Here is a 22,629-nt window from a genome sequence, read left to right on the forward strand (position 1 = left end):
CCCCCCCCCTCTAGCCATCCATACTGCAGCCTGTCCAAGCCATATTCATTGGCCTTGTCCTGGCTCTGCTGTACTGGTGTTTCGGCCAGTTGTGGTAGAAAGGTACACACCGACATGACATCAGTCTGTCTCTCTGTCTGTCTCTCTGTTGCCTCCGTCCGTACATCATCTGTGGAAGGAAAGGTGACGGAGGTGAAAACATCGTACTGATCTGTGATGAATTCAGCGTTGCGTGAGAATTAGATAAGAAAAGTAGCCGTTCACTGGTATCAGTAAGCAATATTTTTACCACACACAGTCTTCCTTGGCTAAAATGATTCTTCTTCCCAAATCTAAATCACGGCCATGACCTTTAATCTTCAGTGCTCCTATTAAACATATTTTTTCTATTGTCTACAGAGCATTAAATATGCATCCATGTGGAATTCTGATGGTTATAATTAGGTTGAGATATGTCAGGACATTGTTTGAAAAACAATTGGATCAGTTTAAATATAAAAAGAAACTAGAAGGGCACTCGGAGAGTGCAGACCTCTGCCAAGGCACGCCCTATCTCACAGTGTTATGAATATGCATGTTAACAGTATTATTTCACACATCTGTGGATCCAAAGGAAGAGGAGCTGATGCACCTGTGAAGGCTAACAATGATCAGAGTAAAACATTTTAAAAAATGGTAATTTTCATCCTTTTTTAATAAAACTATCAAATGAGAAGGAAAGACGTGTTTGAGGTAAATTAGGCAAAATTCAATTTTTATAGTTTTAAGTATTTTTCAATTGTCTTCATCATAGTGCAGACTGCTGTTTGGGGTTCAACCCTGAATTCTGATCAGTAGGACGATATCTTCACCTCCTAAACCCTTTTAAGACGCAATATCATCATCATCATCATCATCATCACGGCGGTCTGTGTTTGTCAGACCTAACTGCATGCCTGCCTGTCTGTCGTCTGCTCTTCTGCAGCAATCTCTAAACTCTGCTCTTTAAAGGGACAGACTCCCACCAACCACAGATTTAAAGTTTAAAGAGATAGCTTGTTCCCTTCAGTGCCTGCAGACACCTTTTTTGTTTTTCATCTTCAAGGAAAGATTAGAATCCCAGAAGAAAAGCTCTCTGGTTTGATAGTTTAATTTGGTAGGAAAATGTGAGCAGTTGGGGATCTTTTTGCTGTAGTCCTCCAGGAAGCTCGAATTATAAGGCTAATGTTCTACATTTGGGTTATTGTCAACGATATGCTAGTCCGTCTCTCATTACATTGACCTCCCTAAAGCTGATCACTGTGTGTAGTTTTACTCAAACAGGAGGTTTTTGGGGGGACTAATCTTTCAGCAGCAGATTAATCCACATTTGTGCTCTAGTGAGTATTTGTGATAAGGTGTGTGGGGTTGAGCTGCAGTGGGTGTGTTCATGGTAATGAGGTAACATGTCACCCAATGCAACAGTGTAGCTCGGTAATGGGATTTTAAAAGTTTCTGGATTAAGAAACACCAGGCTCCAGATACACAGACGATACTTGTTAGTAGATTCTAGGGCTGTCCTCAACTTATGAAATTCTTAGTCAACTCAAACCGAGTTTCTCCACAAAGACTCAAAAGCATCACTTTAAATCTTTTACCAGCGATGTGCTCCTAAGTTTCATTTCAGTCAGCATAAAAAGGCATTACAGAAATGATTGATTAGTTGACTAATCAACTAAAAAGGGACAGCTGATGTTAACCCTTTTGCTTAAAGTATGGCTGCACTGTAAAAAGAAAATGTTTAAAACAAAAATACTGTAAAATAACTAGGTTATAAAAATACAATTTTTTTTTTTGTAGCTTTACTTTTCATGAAATCTTCATTTTTTAGCTTTTTAATTAAGGATTTTATCTTTAAGGATTTTCACCAATGTGATCTAATTTAACTTAATCTATATATTAAAAGATAAATATTGCAGGATGCAGCCCTTGAGCAGTAAATTCATTCATTGGTGATCTGGGTCTGCATGTGGGATGAGTTGACATGAGGAAGACTATCACCAGATTTACCCTCAGCCAGACCTTTTGCCCCAAATAGAGTCTGTCGAATGGTTAGTTTGAAGTGAGAGACGGTTCAGGGCCGGTTAAAGTACAAGATCAAATAAAATCGCTCAGGCAAAATTCTGAAAACATTCAGAAAAGATCTACAGGCTTTTTATGTAGATTCAAATTATATTTATTATCTTTTGCAGAGGTTCCAATTTATGATAGATTCATGCAAAAAGAGCAGGAAATTTGCAACAATTCTTCCAATTGTTTAAATTTGTATTTATAAGCAATATTCGGCGCTGGTCTGAGCAGTTTAACACCATCAAGTCGATATGAGAATCTTACTTTTAGAGATCTTAAATAATCCGTTAGCACGACGCTAGCTGAGGCTTTATTTCGGACTCCCCTGAGACGTCTTGTGAAGAGAGGTTTCCGTTTTAAAGAGCCGGGCTCGATCCTTCACATCTGACCTTCTCTGATTGAAAGGCCTCGCTCATTCATTTATTAACTGTCTTTTCACAGCTCCCGCTCACTTTCAGGATGTTGGTGCTTCTTTTTTCATTGTTTTGTATGCATCATTTCCTCCATGTCTTGCTACAGGGTTTGTTAGTTTCCCTTCCATATCCTGCATCCAGACTGTAGCCTAATCTGTTATTTTTCTCTCTCGGACTTTACCCGCTAACAGGTTTGTTTTGTTTTTCACTGACTCGTCCATCTTTTTGTCTTAAAGTCTCCTTTGGAATCACTGCAGTTGCTTCACCTCATCCATCATTGTGTCCATCATGTGTGTGTGTGTGTGTGTGTGTGTGTGTGTGTGTGTGTGTGTGTGTGTGTGTGTGTGTGTGTGTGTGTGTGTGTGTGTGTGTGTGTGTGTGTGTGTCTGTGTGTGTGTGTGTGTCTGTGTGTGTGTGTGTGGGGGGGAATGTCTGACCCGTGTTTCTAGTCGTTTGCCGTGAAGGGAATCTGTAACAATCCAGGTCTTTCTACTCAGGGAACCACCCCGGCCTTGTTTACTTTGCTGCTTCATCTATTTATATCTTCCTTTTTTCTCTCCTCTTTCTTCTCCTGAAGCCTCAAAAGATGATTATTATTCAGAATTTAAGTCCTTATCTTTTGTGCACAAGTTGTGGGAACATTTACTACACCCCCCACGTGCTTTGCTACCATGCAGCTATTATTTGATGCACGTAGCCATCTCAAAATGGAGAGAACACTGTTTTAAAAAGAAAGTATTTTTCTTTGACAGCAGACCGAGCTAATAAAAGGACTAAGCAGATATCAGGCCTTCTTAAGGACTTCATCCATGATCAGTTACGCGGTTGTGAAAGATGTGGAGGCTTAGATGGATGTTTATGAAAGGCCAAGAAAGTGGCCTCAAAAGTAAATAACAAAAAAAGATAACCGTGTTTATGGAGTTACAGCAGTTTCTCACGAAAAGTCGTTTGGCTGAATGTGACCCGGAACTTGTTGGGGAACATTTCATAGAAGCATTAGATTTGGTATTAGTCCACATTTATTCTGGGTCTTATGTACCACTAGATGCCTCAAAACAATGATTCTCTCACACTTGAGCTACGGTTTTTCTTCCCAGTTATTATATTGAAGCCGATAGACTTGCTCTGTAAATAAACACTTAAAGTACTCGTCAAAAATGACATTTACAGTGCTGCTCATGAGGAAATAGGACCCCCCCCCCCCCGCTTAAGTTGACTAAAAAGAGGAATAAAAAAAAAATCATCTTTTGGAAATTGATCTTAATGGCTTAATTAAAAAAAATTAGGAACAATCCAACCTTTTAAGGACACATATTTTCTTTGTGAATGAGTGATGTATTGTAAATAAATAAGTGTTTTTCCTTAAACTGTAGGGGGCATAAGTATACACACCCGTATGTTAAATTCCCATAGAGGCAGGCAGATTTTTATTATTGACGGCCGGTTACTTCGTGGATCAGGATACTATGCATCCTGATAAAGTTCCCTAATACCCCCCATCAGTCCCTTTCACCCCTCATCATACCTGGACTTTGGCATGAGGGACTTTCCATAAAATCATCTCTCAATGCAAATCAAACCAGCTATTAGGTTAACTGAAATAAAACTACAAACAACTTGAGCAGGGGTTCCTGTACTCATGAGCAGCTCTGTATTATCTCCGTTATCACCTCGTCCTTGTTAGACACTGTCAGGAAAACTAGCGATGTTGTCGCAGGTGACCGTGTTCTCTTGTTACAAATTGGGCAATCAGATTTATTTTATTTATTGTGTGAGAGCAGCAAACCTCTGGAGTACCAGTGGACACAAGAAGCATCTCTGTCTTCAACGTTCTTAAAGTTACACTTGGAATATTACCAGTATTTGGATATAAGAACGGTCTGACATCTTGACATTTTTTTGAATTTGTTAGGCTGAAGTGTTGGTACATTTCTTTCATATTTTATTTATTATTTGTGCCTTTGTCACAAACCGGCTCCATGTCTAGTGATTTTAATCATTTTAGGATTACTCGTCTGAACCCTCGCACATTTCCACTGATGTTTAAAAACATGAATGTGCTTTCAGATCATTTTATTCCCATTGAGTAACGTGTGCTTGAACGATAAAATATCTTTTGGATTTTGGGAGCTTCATAGGCTTGACTCTTTATCCTCTTTCTTAAGTCCTCTATCCCTCTGCTCCTCTACATCTTCTTCCTCCTCCTCTCTGTCCTGGTTTCGGTCTTTAGTCCAGTTTGTGTCAGACAGTTTGTGTCAGACACTTTGTCCACGACGATGCCGACTAACTGGATCTTTTTGTTTCTGTGTCGTCTCTCTCTCTCTCGGACAGAGCGGCTGGAGCCCCTGGATGCCGGTCATCGCAGTCATGGTTGCCGTGACGGCAGCCGTCCTCTACCCCAGCCTCTCCAAAAGCAGCTCCACCTAGGACACACACACACACACACACACACACACACACACACACACACACACACAGAGAGCGCTGTGAGGAGAGCATCACTGCTTTACTTGTATAAAGTCTAATTGTACATAATTGTAGAGGGAATATAAAGGTTGTGGTTTCTACAGAGGATTCAGAAGCTCCTTGGTTTTATTTTGTTTTTGTGTTGTTGGTTTTTTTTCTTGCAGCGAGGAGTTCTGTTGTCGTTTTTATTCTCGGCTCTCTCTCGGCTGTGGTGGGGCTTTTTCTTTTTTTGGGAGGGTTTTCCGTCTCTTTGTTGGTTTTCTGGGTTAACAAGGCGCTCTCCAGCAGGCCGAGCTGAAACGAGAGGGAAGCGACGCAACACTTCCCAGCAGCCTCGTCCAGTCAGGGGAACAAGGATTCACACCCTTCAGTTCTGCGTTTGCTAGAAGGAGCATCTGCGCTCTTCTTCATGGATTTCATTGGCTACTGGAGTCTGTTAGTAGGCGGTGTTCAACTGTTGCTGCGTCAGAGCTGGTTTTACTTGATTGGACGGACCGGGCTGCAGCGTCCCGTCGGTCGGAGAGTTCTTAGCAGGACTGACAGGTTCAGGTGTGTAGGATCTTTATTGAGGAGAGACCTACAACGTGCTCATCTGCCTTTAAAACACCCTCGGGTTCAGCTTTAGTTTAACTCATTATATTCTTTAAAACACCTCACTGCGATTTGACATCGTCAGCACAAGTCATCTGTCTAAATGTCGGACTTGTTGCAGATTTCACCTGCAGATATTTGGTGCCAGTGTACCCTTAATCTTTAAATTGGACTGCTTTGATCCCAGAAAGATCAGAACAAATACCTTTCTTTTTTTTGTCAGGGTAGAAAATTGTTTCAATAAATATTGAATTACTAATTTGGCAAAGCAGTTTATAATCACATTAACTGCTATTCGTTGGTGCAGCGCTAAAGCTTCTTATCTTGAGTTTCTGTTTAGACAGGCCGTCTGTCAAAATGAAGTTTTAATAAGTTTAATATTCCAGCTGATGTTCAGCCCGCCGCCCGTGTTTGCCTCCCTGTTCACGCAGAGTACGACCACGCAGTAAATCTGCATCGCATCAGACGGATCTGAGTTCAATAAAACAAGACTCCCAGCTCCAGATGTCAGTAAAACAATAGAGTAAATCCACATCAGTGACAACTCCTTCGTAGTAAATGTACATCGGCGCTGTGAGATTAAGACAACGAGTCTGTTGATCTGGATCAGAATGTAGGTTTCTGTCCTATACCTGATCCGGTCCGTCGGTCTGCTGCGAAGTGTTGCCGTTGTTTCAGGAAGCTCTGCTCTGTTGTGGTTCTTGTCGGCCATGTTGGATGTGTAACGTGGTGTTTTTCTGGTCCTGTTTTTTCCTCCAGGGGAGTTTGTTGTTTGGGGTTGAAACTTGAAGCCAAATTTTTAAAATGAAAATCTGATTTATTTTCTTTGTTTGTTTTTTTTTTTCTTAATTTTTCGGGGCACAGAAAACGGGGTCAAAGTGCCTCTGATGTAACTAACACCACAGTTTGTGTATATGTGTGGACAAACACACACACATAACCACACACACACACACACACACACACACACACACACGCTTTCTCTGAGAAACGCACTTAAACACAAACACACACAGACACACACGGTTTCTTGGACTGCCAGAGGTCTGTAGGTACGGAGAGAAGCTGTAGCCTACGTGGGGAATCCGCAGTGTCTTACCGGCTTTTTATGGAGTTTCGGTTGCTACTCGCGGCCTTCTTTAAGCAGAAGATTTCCCTTCATCACCATGACAACTGAGCTTAATTTACCCGCTCACGAAGTCTGAGATTGTGGCTTAAATCTCCTCAAATTGCCAGTAGGTGGACCTTGATTTGAGATTGTTTTTGTCAAATTATTACTGTGGCTTCTCAACGATTCCCAACATCTGGATGCTGATTTGACGGCTCATTTCCTGTTTTGTTCAACACTTTTGTCTAGACTGACATTTCTCAACAACTATTTTATTAAAAAAAACTATCGTTCAACAACTTCAAAACACATCAGGACTAATCACGAACTGAGGCCTGAGGTCTCATCAGTATATCTACTGTTAGCTTTAGTATTTGTCCTCTTATAGACATGGAAAAGAAAACCTTTCTGACTTCATCTGTCTGTTAAAACGGACGGGTGTCTTTTCCCTTCATGTTTCTTTATAACAGCTTTATTAAAACATGGCGGCATGTTTAGGGAAAGATGCACAGAGAACAAGAAATCACTATTGAGTTTATCGCCTTCCCTCTTGCACCATCCTCAGAACATTTGTTTTTCGCCCCACCAGTGGTGAAAATGTCAGAAGAATAATATTGTCTCCAGTTTTTATCCAATCCAAAATGTCTGTTCCTGTTGAGCAATGAGCTTTTGAGCCTCACAGAGCGGCTAAATGTTCCTAAAAAACAGGAAGGAAGTCAGCTTCTCTCCAGGCGAGCTTGCAACACTTCACACCTCTGCCAAAATGTTTTTAGGAGACATAAATTATTGCGAGAAGATGTGTGTGTGTGTGTGTGTGTGTGTTGGTCAAAGGGGAGTGTGTGTGTCGGTTCACACTCTGGACTCTGTCATCGTTCGTGTACTCTATCTCGTCTTCGTGTTGAAAAAGTTTTAAATAAAAAGACAACCAACAAATATTCCTGATGTTTAAAGAGAAAAACACTACAGTACAGAGAGAGAATTGTAAAATAAAATGTTATTGAATGACGTGCTACTAGACTTATTTTGTTAAAATTGTTTAGAGATATGAGAGGAAGCTTTGTAGAGGATATGATGATGATGATGATGATGATGTATTGAATATGCAGAGCAGTGTTTGGATTAAAGTTGTAGCAAGCTGACCCACCAAACCAGCTTCTGGTGCATTCATTCATTCACAAACCTCACAATGAGACTTGAACTCTGCAGATAATGTAATAACAAATCCAAAAATAATCAGCTTTTGAAACATGATTTAAACTAAAATATGGAGTGACATGATGTTATCAATTAAGATATAGTTATTCTGTTCAGTCTCTCATTTTTCAAATTTTTTTTTTTTAAAGGCAAGTTGTCTTGAACGGCAGGATGCTTTTATTTTGAAAACCAAGTTGAAACCACTCAGCCCTCGTAATGGGATGAAACATTTTTGCGGGATTTGCGCAGCATTTTTATTCCAGATAAGATTTTACTCAACTACATGTGTAATCATTCTTTCTTGGGGGGGGTGCAGGTGCAAAATAAAGATGAGAAAAAAACAAGATGATTTAGAAAAGGGATGTATGTGTTAACTACAAACCCCAGTTCCAATGAAGTTATGTAAAACGTAAATAAAACCAGAGTACAAGGATTTGAAAATCCGCTAAAACTTATGTTAAATACACTACAAAGACAAAATATCTAATTTAACTCTTTATTATTCTAATCTAACTGATAAACTTAGTTTCTTTGTTGATTTAACAAATATTCACTTATTTTCAATTTGATGCCTGCAAAACATTCCCAAAATAGTTGCAACAGGGGCAACAAAAGACTGGAAAGTTGAGAAATGTTCAAAGAACACTGACATAAACAAAGTCTCTTCAGGTGTGGTCTGTATCATTAAAGCTGCCGGTCTATAATAATAAAGGAAATGTTCTTTTGTCTAAATTATACTTCACGTAACAATCGACTTTGTAGCAATTCTTTATGAGACAACAAATTTGTAATTTGGGTTTAAACCAAATATCAAAATTCTATATATGAGAAAAAATGTTGCTCCTTATTTTCTGAATGTAACGCACAAAGGAACCCGTTCTGGAAAATGAATGACAAATTCTTGTAATATCATTCATTCAAATTTTGTTTTGTAGGATAAACCCCTTGAGATGTGTCATCCACACATATAACACAATCATTACATAACAGCAGAGGAGTGACAGAAAATAAAATAAAAACAAAATACAATTAGCGATACGACAATGTACAAACAAAAAGCAAAAAATAACCCATTCATATGTTCATCAATACATTACATTACTGTCACTACATGGCCAGAATAAGGAAGCAGTAGAGTTTGACTACAGTCTACAAAATATGAACATTAGGTAGAAAAATGGTAGAAAATAAGCCGACTGCATCAATAATGACGATGGAAGTTCATCTTAAAGTGAGCAGACAAACCGAAGTAGTGAAATTATCTTATTTCAGCAGGTAAGTTATTCCAATCTGCTAAAATGGAAATAATAAAGTACAAAAACCTCAAAATGCAGACACGAACCACAGGTCTCGACCTGTGTGTGTGTGTGTGTGTGTGTGTGTGTGTGTGTGTGTGTGTGACAAACACCCATCAATCATCCGTCGGGAGCATGATGTCATCTTTATTAGGGGGTTGCAACACGTTGAGGGAGTTAACTCTGCACACAGATCTCTCACGTCGTCTCTAATGTTGAGTAACAAAAAACTGGAAAGAAAATGTCATTTTTCAGAAAGTTTTACAGTCTTGTTCGACAACTAGTAGAGTTTTAAATATTAATGCATTAATAAAACGTAAGTGTTGATATAAATTAAGCTACTGAACTACTTTGATAATCCATTATTTGGTTTGAATCATTTTTTTAATGAAAAATAAGAATTGTCTGATTCCAGCTTCTTAAATATGAAGATTTTCCAGTTTCTTCTCTCCTCTAAACTGAATATCTTTGATTTGAGGACAAAACAAGACATTTTAGGATTTAAGGACTTCATCTTCGGCTTTTGGAAAACACTGATTGACATTTTTCCCAATTTTCTGACATTTTACGTGTGTCAGAAACCAGTTCAGGATCTGACGCCGAGGGATCCAGCATCTCTCTTTCAGGACCATAAACCGCCCAGTCCACGAGTCCATGATGGGACGCACCGTGTAGGCCGGGCCACCGTCAATCATCCGGGGACAATGAGGCAGCAGGGGACAGAGGAGGACAGGCTTGACGTAGGAGACGTGCACCTTGAGGGACCTCGGCAACTCCAGCAGGGTTGACGACCCCCTCCACCACAAACTGGCCGATGTACTCAGGGTTCAGCTTCCTAGACTCCGTTTGTAGTGGAAGATCCCGAGTTTCCAGCCAGACCTTGTCCCCCAAAGCATGAGAGGGTGCAGGAGTACGGATACTGATCTGAGACCTTCAAGAGCCCTGTCTTCAATTCCACGACTGATCTGTCCGCCTATGCACAACTTAAGAAGAGCTTAGGGACCGTCTACAAACTACAAAACCGAAAAGAGACGCAAACATATTTTCAAAATAAGCATGTGGTTATTTTTTTAAAGTAAGTGCTGTAATACAACTAGTAGAAGTTGTTATGATTGAGGTCAGTTTGGAGACACCACCTTATTTAATCATTAAACTGATTAAGCCTACATATTTTAGTTTTATCTCGTCTGTGTAGTTTGTAGACGGTCCCTAAGCTCTCTAACTGCCTCTCAACACAGGAACTAAACACATCTGAACTAGCACAACTTTCACATCTACAGCAGTCAGATTCACTGTGTTCCCTCAAAAGGAATCACTTCACATAGCTAGGCACTTTTTTACAACATTTTGAACATGTTTAGAGGCTAAAAAACACATTTAAAACTTGCCCTGTGTAAGCCTGTTGGGTGCTAACTCTAACAGGAGGATGACACGGTGTAGGCAGCACCAATTGGTTAGTTTTTCTCTCCACTGACAGACCTCCACGTATACAAACAACACACCTACAGTACGTGTTGAATTTGACCGAAATGCTCCTTTAACTAACAAACACTCTGTCGGCTGTCACTCAAGCACAACACACGAGTACGGGTCATAGCTTAAATAGTGCAGTGATGATGAGACGGACCAGGTGAGTCGATGGCTGATAAGAAACAGGGGAGTGCAGTTTCAGGTGATCCTGGAATTTCCCCCTAGCACTCGTTGCCCGGCAACGGGAACAGGGCACGTTCAGGAACGTCACAAAAAACACAAAAAAAAACCAGGCAGACAGGGAGAACAAGCTCAAGGGGGGTGGGTTCAAGACACTTTATAGACTACACAACTAATCGAACAGTCGAGAAAATAATCAACAGATTAATCAACTGATGGTTCTCGCAGCATGATGTGTAGCAAAGGATTGTGGGTAATTTCATTGCAGGAGTGTTCATCGGGGGTGCACGTTCCTCTGTTTACCTTCATCTTAATTGATGAATGTCGTTGTACATGTGTATAGTGACAATAAGAGGCATTATATTCTGTATGTGTGTATGTCTGTGTGTCTGTCTGTGTGTGTGTGTCTGTCTGTGTGTGTGTGTGTGTGTGTGTGTGTGTGTGTGTACTTTGATTATCAGATCAAAGTGTATTGGTTATTGATTGAAGATAAAACCAAACTGATAGAAAAGAACAGCAGAGCTGCTGATTCACACAGAACACGACGTTAACCCTCCTGTTGTCCTCGGGTCAAATGTGTCCCCTTTAAAAAAAACGTCTATTTCTGAAATATGGGGGTTTCTTTTTAACCAAATTAGCACAAAAAATGGATTGGGTTCCATACAACGCTCTTTGCAAATACAATTAACCACTTTTATTCCTGACTAAAGTCATCTGTTCGTTCCTCTGATCTTAACTATTAGTCAAAAATGTAACTCAAACATTAGGTGTAATTCTATATAAATGAGGGTTATTGACCATGAAGTCCAAAAGTAGAGTAAAAGTAGAGGTGGTGTTGGTGAAAACTAAAAAAAAATAGGACAAAAAAAAGGACAAATATCTTACATTTTTGTGAGATTTTCCCCCCAACCGCTCACTCTGACATTTCAGGCCTGTGTGTAGTGATTACTAACAAAAGAGAGTGTAAATTGTAATTTTTCCACTGTGGCTCAATGAACAGTCTCAAGTACTTTACTTATTTGAGGTACTTGTATTTCTAACCAGTATTTTCTTTTTTCAGGCCACTTTCTACTTCTACTCCGCTACATTTAAGAGAGAAATATTCTACTTTTTACTCAATTATTCGATTCAATTTTGTTTTACATTACACTATACATTATATATACATTCATCTGACAGCTTTAGTTACTAGTTACTGAACCAATTAAATATTTGAGCACACAAAACACATGTAGGATATGAAATACAATGTTTTATTAGAAAAAATACTCAATAATAAACAGGTCTACAAAAGCCTAAATGATTAGTAATAATAATAAAAATAATAATAATAATACAAATAAAAACAATAAAAATAAAAATAAAAATAAAAATAATAATAATAATAAAAACAATAAAAATAAAAATAAAAATAAAAATAATAATAAAAATAATAATAAAAACAAAAACAATAAAAATAAAAATAAAAATAAAAATAAAAATAAAAATAAAAATAAAAATAAAAATAATAATAATAATGTATACTTTATTAATTTATAAGCCAATTAAACAAGATTGACAAAACTGTTTTGATCGTTTCTAAAATGTGAGGATTTTACTTTCAATACTTAATACTAATACTACTTTATTATTTTAATACTGATCATAACCGACTAACATACTTTTACTTAAGTAACATTTTCAATGCAGGGCTTGTACTTTTAACAGATTATTTTTTACAGTGTGATAGGCTATTAGTACTTTTACTATAGTAAAGAATCTGAATACTTTAAGTATTAGGGAAGGTTAAATCCTGAAGGAGGCAGTAATACAACATCAACGATCCCAACGGCCCGTGAATCTCAAACAAAAAGAAGAAGAAATCCGAGCTTTCAAAGCAGCACCTGAACGCAGCAGCAGCCAGTCAGTCTTCAGTGAGGTTAAAAAAAAAAAAACACTCCAGACCAAGTTCGAGGACGATCCGAGGGAAGACAAAACCCGGACCCCGGCCCAACTTTCAACCAGAGTCCGAACAAGAAGCGATAGAGATCATTAAAGATGCCGGCCACAGAGAAGGACCTGGCCGAGGACGCCCCGTGGAAGAAGATCCAGCAGAACACCTTCACCCGCTGGATCAACGAGCACCTGAAGTGCGTCAACAAGCGGATCGGGGACCTGCAGCTGGACCTGGGCGACGGCCTGAGGCTCATCGCCCTGCTGGAGGTCCTCAGCCACAAGACCATGTACAGAAAGTACCACGCGAGGCCCAACTTCAGGCAGATGAAGCTGGAGAACGTGTCGGTGGCTCTGGAGTTCCTGGACAAGGAGAACATTAAGCTGGTCTCCATCGGTGAGTAAACCGCGGTCCATTCATTCGTCTGAGGCTCCAAAACCAGCAACTTCTGACCCCCCAAAATTAGTTTGGCTGTTAGTGGGGAGTCTACACATGTCAGGGAAGCTGGTGTTACTAATATGACTTGTCCCAGTAAAGTATCCCCCCCCCCCCCTCCTCAGTTCTCCCAGTTTATTCACCCCTTTTTGTCGCGGAGAGCACGGACTCCCATTAATAATGTAGCGTTTTAAATTTCTAACTGTTTTTTACGCACGAACAAATCATCATACCTTATTTTAAATTATGCAGCCAATTTGAGTTTGACCCACTCGTCAATTCGGCATATATATAATACACAAAGTAGGATCTAATACATATTTCCTTTAAAATCTAAGACTTAGTAAATGCTACACGCCGTTGCTGCCACCCAGAATCAAGAGCAAATAAAACCACTTTTAAAAAGTTAGTATTTAATGAAATCAGCGACATTTGGTGTTTTGTGTTATGGCAAAGTGAAGAGTGGCTTATTAGGTCGCTTTTGAAATCCTTGGCCTGTGTTTGTAATGTTGGCTATGCACTTTTCCCGGAGACCAAAGTTCAATCCGTACCTTTGTCCATTTATTTGCCCACTTTACCGAGTTTCTTATCATAACGATTACATAAAAATCAATCTATTAAAAGGTCCTCGCGTGGTTTAAGGGATTATATTACACGTATAGATTACTTATTCTCATTTTAGTCAGTTTGCGTCCTGTTAATCTACATACAGTACATGCAGCATTACACCAAACTGTGTTCAGGAATCGCGCAGATTAGTATCACCTTGCCTATCCACAACATTGAAGAATTACAAATTGTTTAGTTTTACTACTTGTAGAATTGGAAAGAACTTCTCTTCAAATCGGCATACACATAACACACAATTACACCCATGTTTTATTGAAAATCTCAGATTATCCCCGTCGACCATCGCCCTGCTGCATCGCCTCGCCCCCCCCCCCCGGTGTATCGTTTGTGTGAAACACGAACGTGAGAACTGGAACCAAATCTGCTCTCCACTACAGATTGGATCCCACAGCCATTACTGTTCAAATGTGTCATGTTGTCAACATCAGCATAAAGTGGCAGATTCCTGAATGGAGTTTGGCATGTTGTGGGTGTCGAGTCTGCACATAACAGCAGAGTGTGTTTAAATGAACAGGCTCCCGCAGAGAGGAGACACACCTGGGTTAATGAGCCTGGCTTCCTGTGGAGAGGTGAAGTCTCTGGGATGAAAATGCCCCCCCCCCCCCCCCCCCCACACACACACACACACACACACACAAACTCACAAATCCAGAGCAGACTCCAGATCAGTCCTTACCTGCTGCTCAGTCCCTCTGCTTGTTGTGTTCTGGACATACTGAGCACACATCTGATCTGAATTCATTTAGTTTGGCTTCCACCCAGGCTGCACCACACTGACAGATAAACCACTGCAGTCATTTTACATCTGTCATATAGATAGATAACAACCTCCAGGAGATCTTTTAAATACTTTGATTTAAATCCGTCTGGTATTATGTTAGGAAGCCGTCCCAGACATATGTGGAAAAAGAAAAGTGATCGATGTTCGAGGTCTGTTTCTTTTTGATTTGTTAGGTCGAGCTTCCACGATTACCACCGATTACTTTTAAATGTTTTCCCCTCTTCCGTAGTCATGTTTGTCCAGATTGTCTGTCCTGCAGAGACGTTTTCTCATCTCTGCTGGTGGGGACACAGCGAGGAGGTTGAAGAATTAAATCAACATTGGGCATCGCGGCCGCTCCGTCACACAGCTGTTCCAGGGCGCTTGTAAATCTGTGCTGGAGTTCTAACACTGTGGACGTTTTGCTGGATTTTTCATTCATGTTTTTGCCAGTTCTGGCCCTGTTTCTGGTAGAAGAGAAATGAAAGAATGAGTTTTGGAAAGTGTAGCGTGAATGAGTAAAATTAAATGTGATTCTGAGTTCGTAACGGTTAAATGAACTCGCTGGAAGTCGATTTGGATAAAAAGCATCAGCAAAAAGATATGTAACGTCAGGCAGTGTGACAGAGCTACAAGGAAAGTCATGAAAACTGTGTTTTTCTCTTTAGGAAGAGATCACCGCTGTTTGTCTTGCAGTCTCTTGGGTTTAGCCGGAGACCCGTCCATCTCTTTGGCTGCTTATCAGACAGAATGCCTGATGGGACATTTTCCTTTAAGTTGCCTGGACACACAGTGAGATTAGAGCCGTCCTTGTAGCAGTCCTTGTAGCAGTCTGCGCCAGACTAGTTTTGAGGGTAAGACTGTGTGATGAACGTCATCACGGGTTAAACTTCGACCAGTCATTCAAATCTTCCAGCAGAGAGTGACAGCAGCAGCAGAAGAGAGCCTGAGAACTGAAAATGTACAAATGAAGTCCAGACTGGGTTTTGGTGTCACCAGAGGCCCCCCATGCTTATGCATTATGATATTATTGTGTTTTTAAACCTATATATCTGTATCTGGGACAGTAAACTGAATATCACGGAGTTGTGGACACAACAAGACATTTGAGGACGCCATCTTGGGCTTTTGGGAAACATTGATTGACATTTTCTGAGATTTTATAGACCAAACAACTAATTAATCAATTAATTTAGACAGCAATCAACAGATTAATCCACTCTGAATATCATTTTCTAGTTCCAGCCCTGTGCTCGTTATCGTGACACTCTCGGGGAAACCACATGAGATACAAGTTTTAGAAGACTTGTTTAGAAGATTTTGTTTGTAATACTCTATGTAATGATATAAAGAGCTCAGCCGCATTCATTCTGCATGTCAGAACGGTACTTATTTTGGAACATAAGGACGGGACTCTCTTTTTTTTGAGACACTTTTGGAAACAAAGGTCCACAAAGTGTAATCTGTGAAGCTGGAGTCCAGAATGGTTGAACAGGTAACGTTAGTCTGTCAGATGCCTCAGCTCCATGACAGGACGAGTGAGCCAGACAACCAGGGGCGGGGGGGGGGGGCGTGTGTGTGTGTGTGCGTGTGTGTGTGCGTGTGCGTGTGCGTGTGCGTGTGCGCGTGTGTGTGTGCGCGCGTGTGTGTGCGCGCGTGTGTGTGTGCGCGTGTGTGTGTGCGCGTGTGTGTGTGCGCGTGTGTGTGTGTGCGTGTGTGCGTGTGTGCGTGTGTGCGTGTGTGCGTGTGTGTGTGTGTGTGTGTGTTTTAATGGCTCGTTGGGGGGGAGTGGGGGTGTGCAGAGGAATATCTTCAACACATTTCATATTGTTTTTAATCCATTGAGGAGTCTGTACATCCTCTGTTCTGCTGTTCCTCCACTCTCTGTTGTGTTCACTGTCAGCTGGGAGATTTGAATGACGTCGTCCTCAACATTTAACGTGTGTGTGTTCAGCAGCTCCTCTTGGAGGGATCGTAATGACTGCGACTTCATCGCTTGGAGATTGCAAAACCTTGCATGTGTGTGTTTTACCTGCCTGTGTGGACATTGGCCAATGAGTTGAGGTGTGTGTGTGTGTGTGTGTGTGTGTTGTATAAAGAGGGTGTTGGCCATCTGCTTGTACAGACAGGTGTGTTGCGTCATGGCTGGAGTGGAAGAAAGATCTCAGCTTCTTACTCATTATCAAAGGGGGGGCCAGAGGGGGGGTCAGCGCTGCCTTATCAGTTCTTTGAAGCACTATTAATTTAATTTCATTTATTTTCCGGCCTCTTGTCTTGGTCAGCGGCTGTAAAACGTTCACATCAAGTTTTAACTTTACAGCGGCTAATGTGAGTTAAAACAGCTGCTTATTGACACATTCAAGGCAAGTCAGCTTTATTGTCAAGTCTCTCAAACCACCGTTTGTCACTGACCCACGGTGCAATGAGTCCAAAATATATATAAAATACAATTAAATAAATTACAAATGTGAGGCAAAACCAAACAGTATAAGCAGCTACAGAGCAACAGTATCACCCCGTTGTAGCTGTGCTTGTGTCCACCTGATGAATGAACATAGGTCCAATATTTAGGGACGTATGCATCGTGAATCGGTCAAAAATCCATGTAAATGTGTAAAGATTACAAGCGATTTTAGATTTAAAAAAAACAAGAAAAATGGATTGCACTAGTGCGTAATCTCTCTTGTTTGACTTCAGACTTCTCCCCAGTAAGTCTGTTGATTTGCTATATTTTATATATATAAAGTCATAATTTTCAGTCATTTGTCTGCAGCTCATTCCGTTAAATAACTCGTGAGGAAGTCATATCGTATTTTAAAATTTTTTTTTATGGTTCAATAAAACATGCAGAGTGCAAGTCTGAAACACCGGCAATTAGAGCAATTAGCAGGAACATGCTGCAAGGCTTCTAGAGAAACCGCAGTGTTTGCTGAAAGTGGCTTTTTTTTTTTTTTTTAATTTATTAAAGCTTATGAATATATATTTTCCAAATTGTAATCGGTCTGAAGGACATTTCCCTGCTCTGTGTCCCTGCTCCGTGTCCCTGCTCCGTGTCCCTGCTCCGTGTCCCTGCTCCGTGTCCCTGCTCCGTGTCCCTGCTCCGTGTCCCTGCTCCGTGTCCCTGCTCCGTGTCACTGCTCCGTGTCCCTGCTCCGTGTCCCTGCTCCGTGTCCCTGCTCCGTGTCCCTGCTCCGTGTCACTGCTCTGTGTCCCTGCTCCGTGTCCCTGCTCTGTGTCCCTGCTCTGTGTCCCTGCTCTGTGTCCCTGCTCCGTGTCCCTGCTCCGTGTCCCTGCGCCGTGTCCCTGTCCTACATCTCTGTGCGAGAGGGACCGGGTGAAAACACTGAGAACAGGCCCGACGGGATCTGTAGCTCTCAGTTGTTACCTCCTTGTGAAGACCGTGTGACCTTATGTACACACACACACACACACACACACACACACAGTTAACCTGCGGTGCCTACAGGCTGTGCTTTTAAAGAGTAACATTAGCTTGCGGTGTGTAGTTACTCGTGTTTCCGGAGACTTTCACTGAACCTTCGGTCTCGTTTTAACGCGGTTGATGTATTAACATATTGGTTACGTTAGCCTGGGTCTACTTGTCTTTTAATTTTTCTTTTCTTTTTTGCTCTTTGTGGTTCTGAACTCTCTCTGGTTGCTTATGATGCACTGCATTTGCACTGCATGAATGCCCCTGAAAATACTTAACACAATAAAAAATCTATTCCTATTCTGTGTCATATTAACCTGATTGTGTAGATTCAGTATCAAGTGATTGTTGCCGATTGTCGTCGTAAATTCCTGTCTCATAGGATTACAAACCTCAATGTTTCAGCTTCTTGTAAACCGTCAGACCCATGGATCCTAAACGGAAATTCCCTGAATGGTGTTTAATATTCTCACAGGTACCTAAAACAATGCCCCCCCCCCCCCCCCCCCCCCCCCCCCCCCCCCCCCCCCCCCCCCCCCCCCCCCCTGTGTTTTATAGCGCCGTGCTATTTTGGATCTGAACTAGACGAAAACATGTCCGCTAAAATGTGTTGAGACAAGATCTCCTTTTGTCGTTCTAATGACTCACACTCTCTGTGACACGCTGTCTGCTCACCAACACTCGCTTTGAGACTCTCTCTCTCTTTTGGCCACTCTGTTGCCATGGTGCTGTGTGTCACACTCAGACAGCTGATTGATCACGTGAGCGCCCAAAAGTTGCAGATTCCACTATTTAGACGCTATGTCAAAGTGGCTTCGAAGCTTAAGGCCCTTTCTGGGGGTCTGGTCGGCTTTATTAGTATTTGCGGTGTGTTCAAGTGCAACATTTCGGCCAAAGCACAAGCGACATGAGGCGGCTCCAGAGGTGTATTTTGTCAACATTAGTTCTTTGGCATCTGCTGGTGTGTCGGCTCCTTTTAGCTCCTCCCCCCCCCCGCACCACTGACCAACAAAAACCTCTAGTCAATAACGCAGCATTTTGTTGTTATTGTGGCAGCGCATTAGTAAAATATGCCTAGGCTGATGCACAGCGTACACACACTATGCTTGTCACACACACACACACACACACACACACACACACACACACACACACACACACACACACACACACACACACACACACACACGTGACGGTGCAAATCCGCCGTCATAACAGCAATGCACCAAGGTTCAAACAGGCCTGGCTTTTAGAGGGAATGGGAGATGACGCTCTGATTGGTTTATTGCATGTTACACCCAAACCGCACCTGTGATTTACGAAGACACTAAGTACGACCCTCTTCAACCACGCGCCCGGTGCACAGGATCTTTGTTTCTGCCGTCAAACTAGTAAAAGTGGATTAGGACACGCCCTGGATGCAGCTGCACCATGCACTTCACCCTCTTAGATCATTAAAATGGGGCTCAATAAGTAAAAAAGCTTGGTTTGAAGGTCAGTGAGGTGTAACAAACTCAGTATGGATGGTCCCACTCTCTATATGATACAGGAGCGTCGGCCTGTTTTAGACTTTATAGCTAATGATGGCAGAGATTCCCAGTGAAGTTGAGCAAAACATTACACAAACCAATGATATTGCTGAGAACTGAAGTGCAGAGATGGGTGCAAAACCACCGTAAAGTTCACGAATCCTTTTCATTTCCTTGAGCCATGAAGAGTAATGTGCAAAGGTCTCTCATGTCGTTAAGTCATAGCCGACAGGACTGGTTGAATGAGGCTCGTTCTCACTCACACAGAAACCTCACTGCTCCTTTTACTCCTGCACTTCGTTTTGTTTCCGTTTTTCTTTACTTTCGTCTGTTTCAGTTCTTCGGTTTTGCTCCTCGATGAGAGAACCAACACCAGAGCTGCTGTCATACTCACGGCTCCGGCCTTTGCTTTTACCTTTTTGTTTTCAATGCACACCTCGCCCACTGAGGCTCAACCAAAACCTCTCAGCTGGTAGATGACGAAGAAGTGATCAAGCTAAATCCAGCTTCTCAGCTTCAGCTCCCTGTTTACGGCTTCTGTCAAAATGATCAATGTTTACAGCCACGCTAATAATTGCAACCAGATCGATAATTACAGCCAGATCGCAGCTCACAGCGTCCCCAATAAGGTCAAAACTGGAGAGTTGATACAGAGGCCTGCATAGCTTTTACAACTTGTTTTGGATGTTTTGATTCACCGCCGTGAAGGATGGTTTTGGAAGAGTTAAGGAAGCGTGACTTGTGGTGTTTTTTTTGGGTTGATGAACAAAACTGTTCCCAGGTTACAGTTTACACTGCAAGGAGCACAGCTCGAGTTAAGACGCTACAAAACCATCAGATCAGAAAACACCAACAAATTTCCTCCATCTACGCTGGCTGCACAATCCCAACCATTAAACCACAGGATCAAAGGGATCCGGTGAGCTGAGGTCATGGTGGAAATTAGGTCACTTTTGACTTGTAAACATTTAAAACTATTTCCTTTTTTTTTAGTTTGTTCACAGAAATGAGGTCATACTGTGAATGTAAGCGTGTAAAGATGACGAAGACTTAGCAATTCATTGTTTTCAGATGAAAGAGTTCAGTTTTCAAATTGCAATAGCCAGCGTTTTAATTGCATTAAAGAGTGACTTTGGTTGTTTTTCTCAACCTTGACCCTATTTTCCCACGTTGATTGATGGTAAGGGGCCAATAATCTGTGAAACTGGTCCAGCATTAATCAAGATTGCTGCAGTCGCAGCAGCTTAGCAAGCTGCTAAGCTAAGCTAAGCTAAGCAAGCTGCTGTAAGTTATTGGGCAATTGTGCACCATCAATTTACGTCCACTACCAGTGCTTGTTTTTGCCACTTTCAGGCTCAGATTATTAGTCCACGTGTGTGACAACATTATGAAAAGGATCCGTACAAAGATAGATCTTTCTGTTAAAGAGTATAATCCTTTAATTATAATATAAAACGTCTCTGAAACTGCGATCGCAAAACCCACCAGACTCCATTTAAATAAACGGTAAAGCACACTTCATTCGAAGTAGACAGCATTGACTATGAAAAGGAGACTTGCTTCGTCTGACCACTGTTCCAGCAGTCACTGTTCTGGTTTGGTTAAAATAAACACATAACTTACCGAATTTAATGTGGAAAAAATGCTGACTTTGACACGCTAAAAGTACTGTTTTTTTTAACAGAGTCTGGTGTGTTGAGCGACAGCGCTCTCAGAGCTGTTTGCGTCCGGCAGCCGCGACAGAGTTCTCAATCAATCCTCCAATGGCCATTTTCAAAGTTATTTATTCATATAAGTAGCTTAGACACCAATGCATGGAAAAAAGGTTGAAAAAAACCAACCAAATTACCGTTAAATATCAAAAAGCAGAAGTTGTGTGTGCTGTTTTTCATAATTCTGAAAAACCTGGCCACCAGTTTTAGTTATTCCAACTTTCTATCTGAGAAGTAATGTGTTGTCTTATCAGTTTGGCTGACAGCCTTAAAAACACTACAATACCCATGAGTCTCGGGTGGCGTTCTGTGGAGGAGAAACCGGGAATCAGAGCTGTAGCAAAATCCAAACGCTTCGGCATTGTTTTTAAATTAAACTAGGAAAGTTTCATGCCCACCCACGGTCACGTAACATAATCTATGGGGAAAATGAACAGGATTCTGACTTCTAGAACCAGAGATGCCTGAAATAAGCCTGATGTGAGCTCTTTCTCCTTCTCAGCTATGGTCCCTGGCAGGTTTAGTAAGCTGCAACACGTTTAATACCACTCACACGCAAACTGATGCCATCTCTGAGTGGCTAGTCCTGAAAATAACAACACATGACATGAGCGTTAAGTCGTGACTCCGCCGAAAGCCTCAATCAGCTGTGACTAAACCGTAAAGGAGTCCTCAATCTGAGGGTCGAGAAAGAGAGGTGTGTGTGTGTGTGTGTGTGTGTGTGTGTGTGTGTGTGTGTAAATCAGCACAAAGCTGCTACAATTACACCTGAAACCAACAAAGAAGCTTTCTCTGCAGAGAGGTGTGTGAAAGTCTATATCCCAGCCACTCTCACGTTACCTTCTGTGAAACAACACAGAGGCTCTGTCTGCACACGCACACACACACACACACACACGCACACATACACACACATTCTCACCACTCAGCAGACATGACGCAAAGTTATAGACAGTCACTGTTCACTAAATATTTGGGTAATGATCTGATGATGACTGAGCGAGACCCAAAACCTCTAAGTTTAACTGTGTGTGTGTGTGTGTGTGTGTGTGTGTGTGTGTGTGTGTGTGTGTGTGTGTGTGTGTGTGTACACTCTGAGGATTGTTCAGTGATAATCACGGTGGTGAACCTCCTGCAGCCTGGCTCGTCTACATACAAACTCCTCTTAACCACTCTTATTCCATTTCTTCCTCTCCTCCTTTGTGTTTTTGTTTTTCTTTCTTCTCTTTTCTGCTCTACTCCACATCTTCGAACCTCAATAATTTTGTCCCTGACAAAATATGTCCCCAGCACTTAGGCAGTAAATGTCTGGTCTGGTCCCATTTATAATCTTGGTTATATATTCTTTGATCAGATTTGGTTTAACGGTATTCTCATTGAGTGAAAAATGCTGAT

The 22,629-nt window shown here is 41.4% G+C and overlaps 1 protein-coding gene and 1 long non-coding RNA gene across 2 annotated transcripts in view; both read left to right on the forward strand.

The window, feature by feature from the left end:
* Positions 1-6: 6 nt before the first annotated feature.
* On the forward strand, positions 7-6,850 carry LOC117943819. Its single transcript, XR_004656438.1, has 2 exons — positions 7-102; positions 4,833-6,850. It is a non-coding gene; the product is annotated as an uncharacterized LOC117943819 (long non-coding RNA).
* A 5,989-nt stretch (positions 6,851-12,839) lies between these two features.
* LOC117943814 (filamin-B) overlaps positions 12,840-22,629 on the forward strand; it is a 75,653-nt gene continuing 65,863 nt past the window's right edge. The window contains exon 1 of the mRNA XM_034870170.1: positions 12,840-13,134. Within this exon, the coding sequence (XP_034726061.1) occupies positions 12,843-13,134 (292 nt within the window). The 5' untranslated portion in view covers positions 12,840-12,842. The remainder of the gene's footprint in view (positions 13,135-22,629) is intronic.

The sequence above is a fragment of the Etheostoma cragini genome, chromosome 4, assembly GCF_013103735.1.
Source record: "Etheostoma cragini isolate CJK2018 chromosome 4, CSU_Ecrag_1.0, whole genome shotgun sequence".
NCBI classification, from domain to species: domain Eukaryota; kingdom Metazoa; phylum Chordata; class Actinopteri; order Perciformes; family Percidae; genus Etheostoma; species Etheostoma cragini.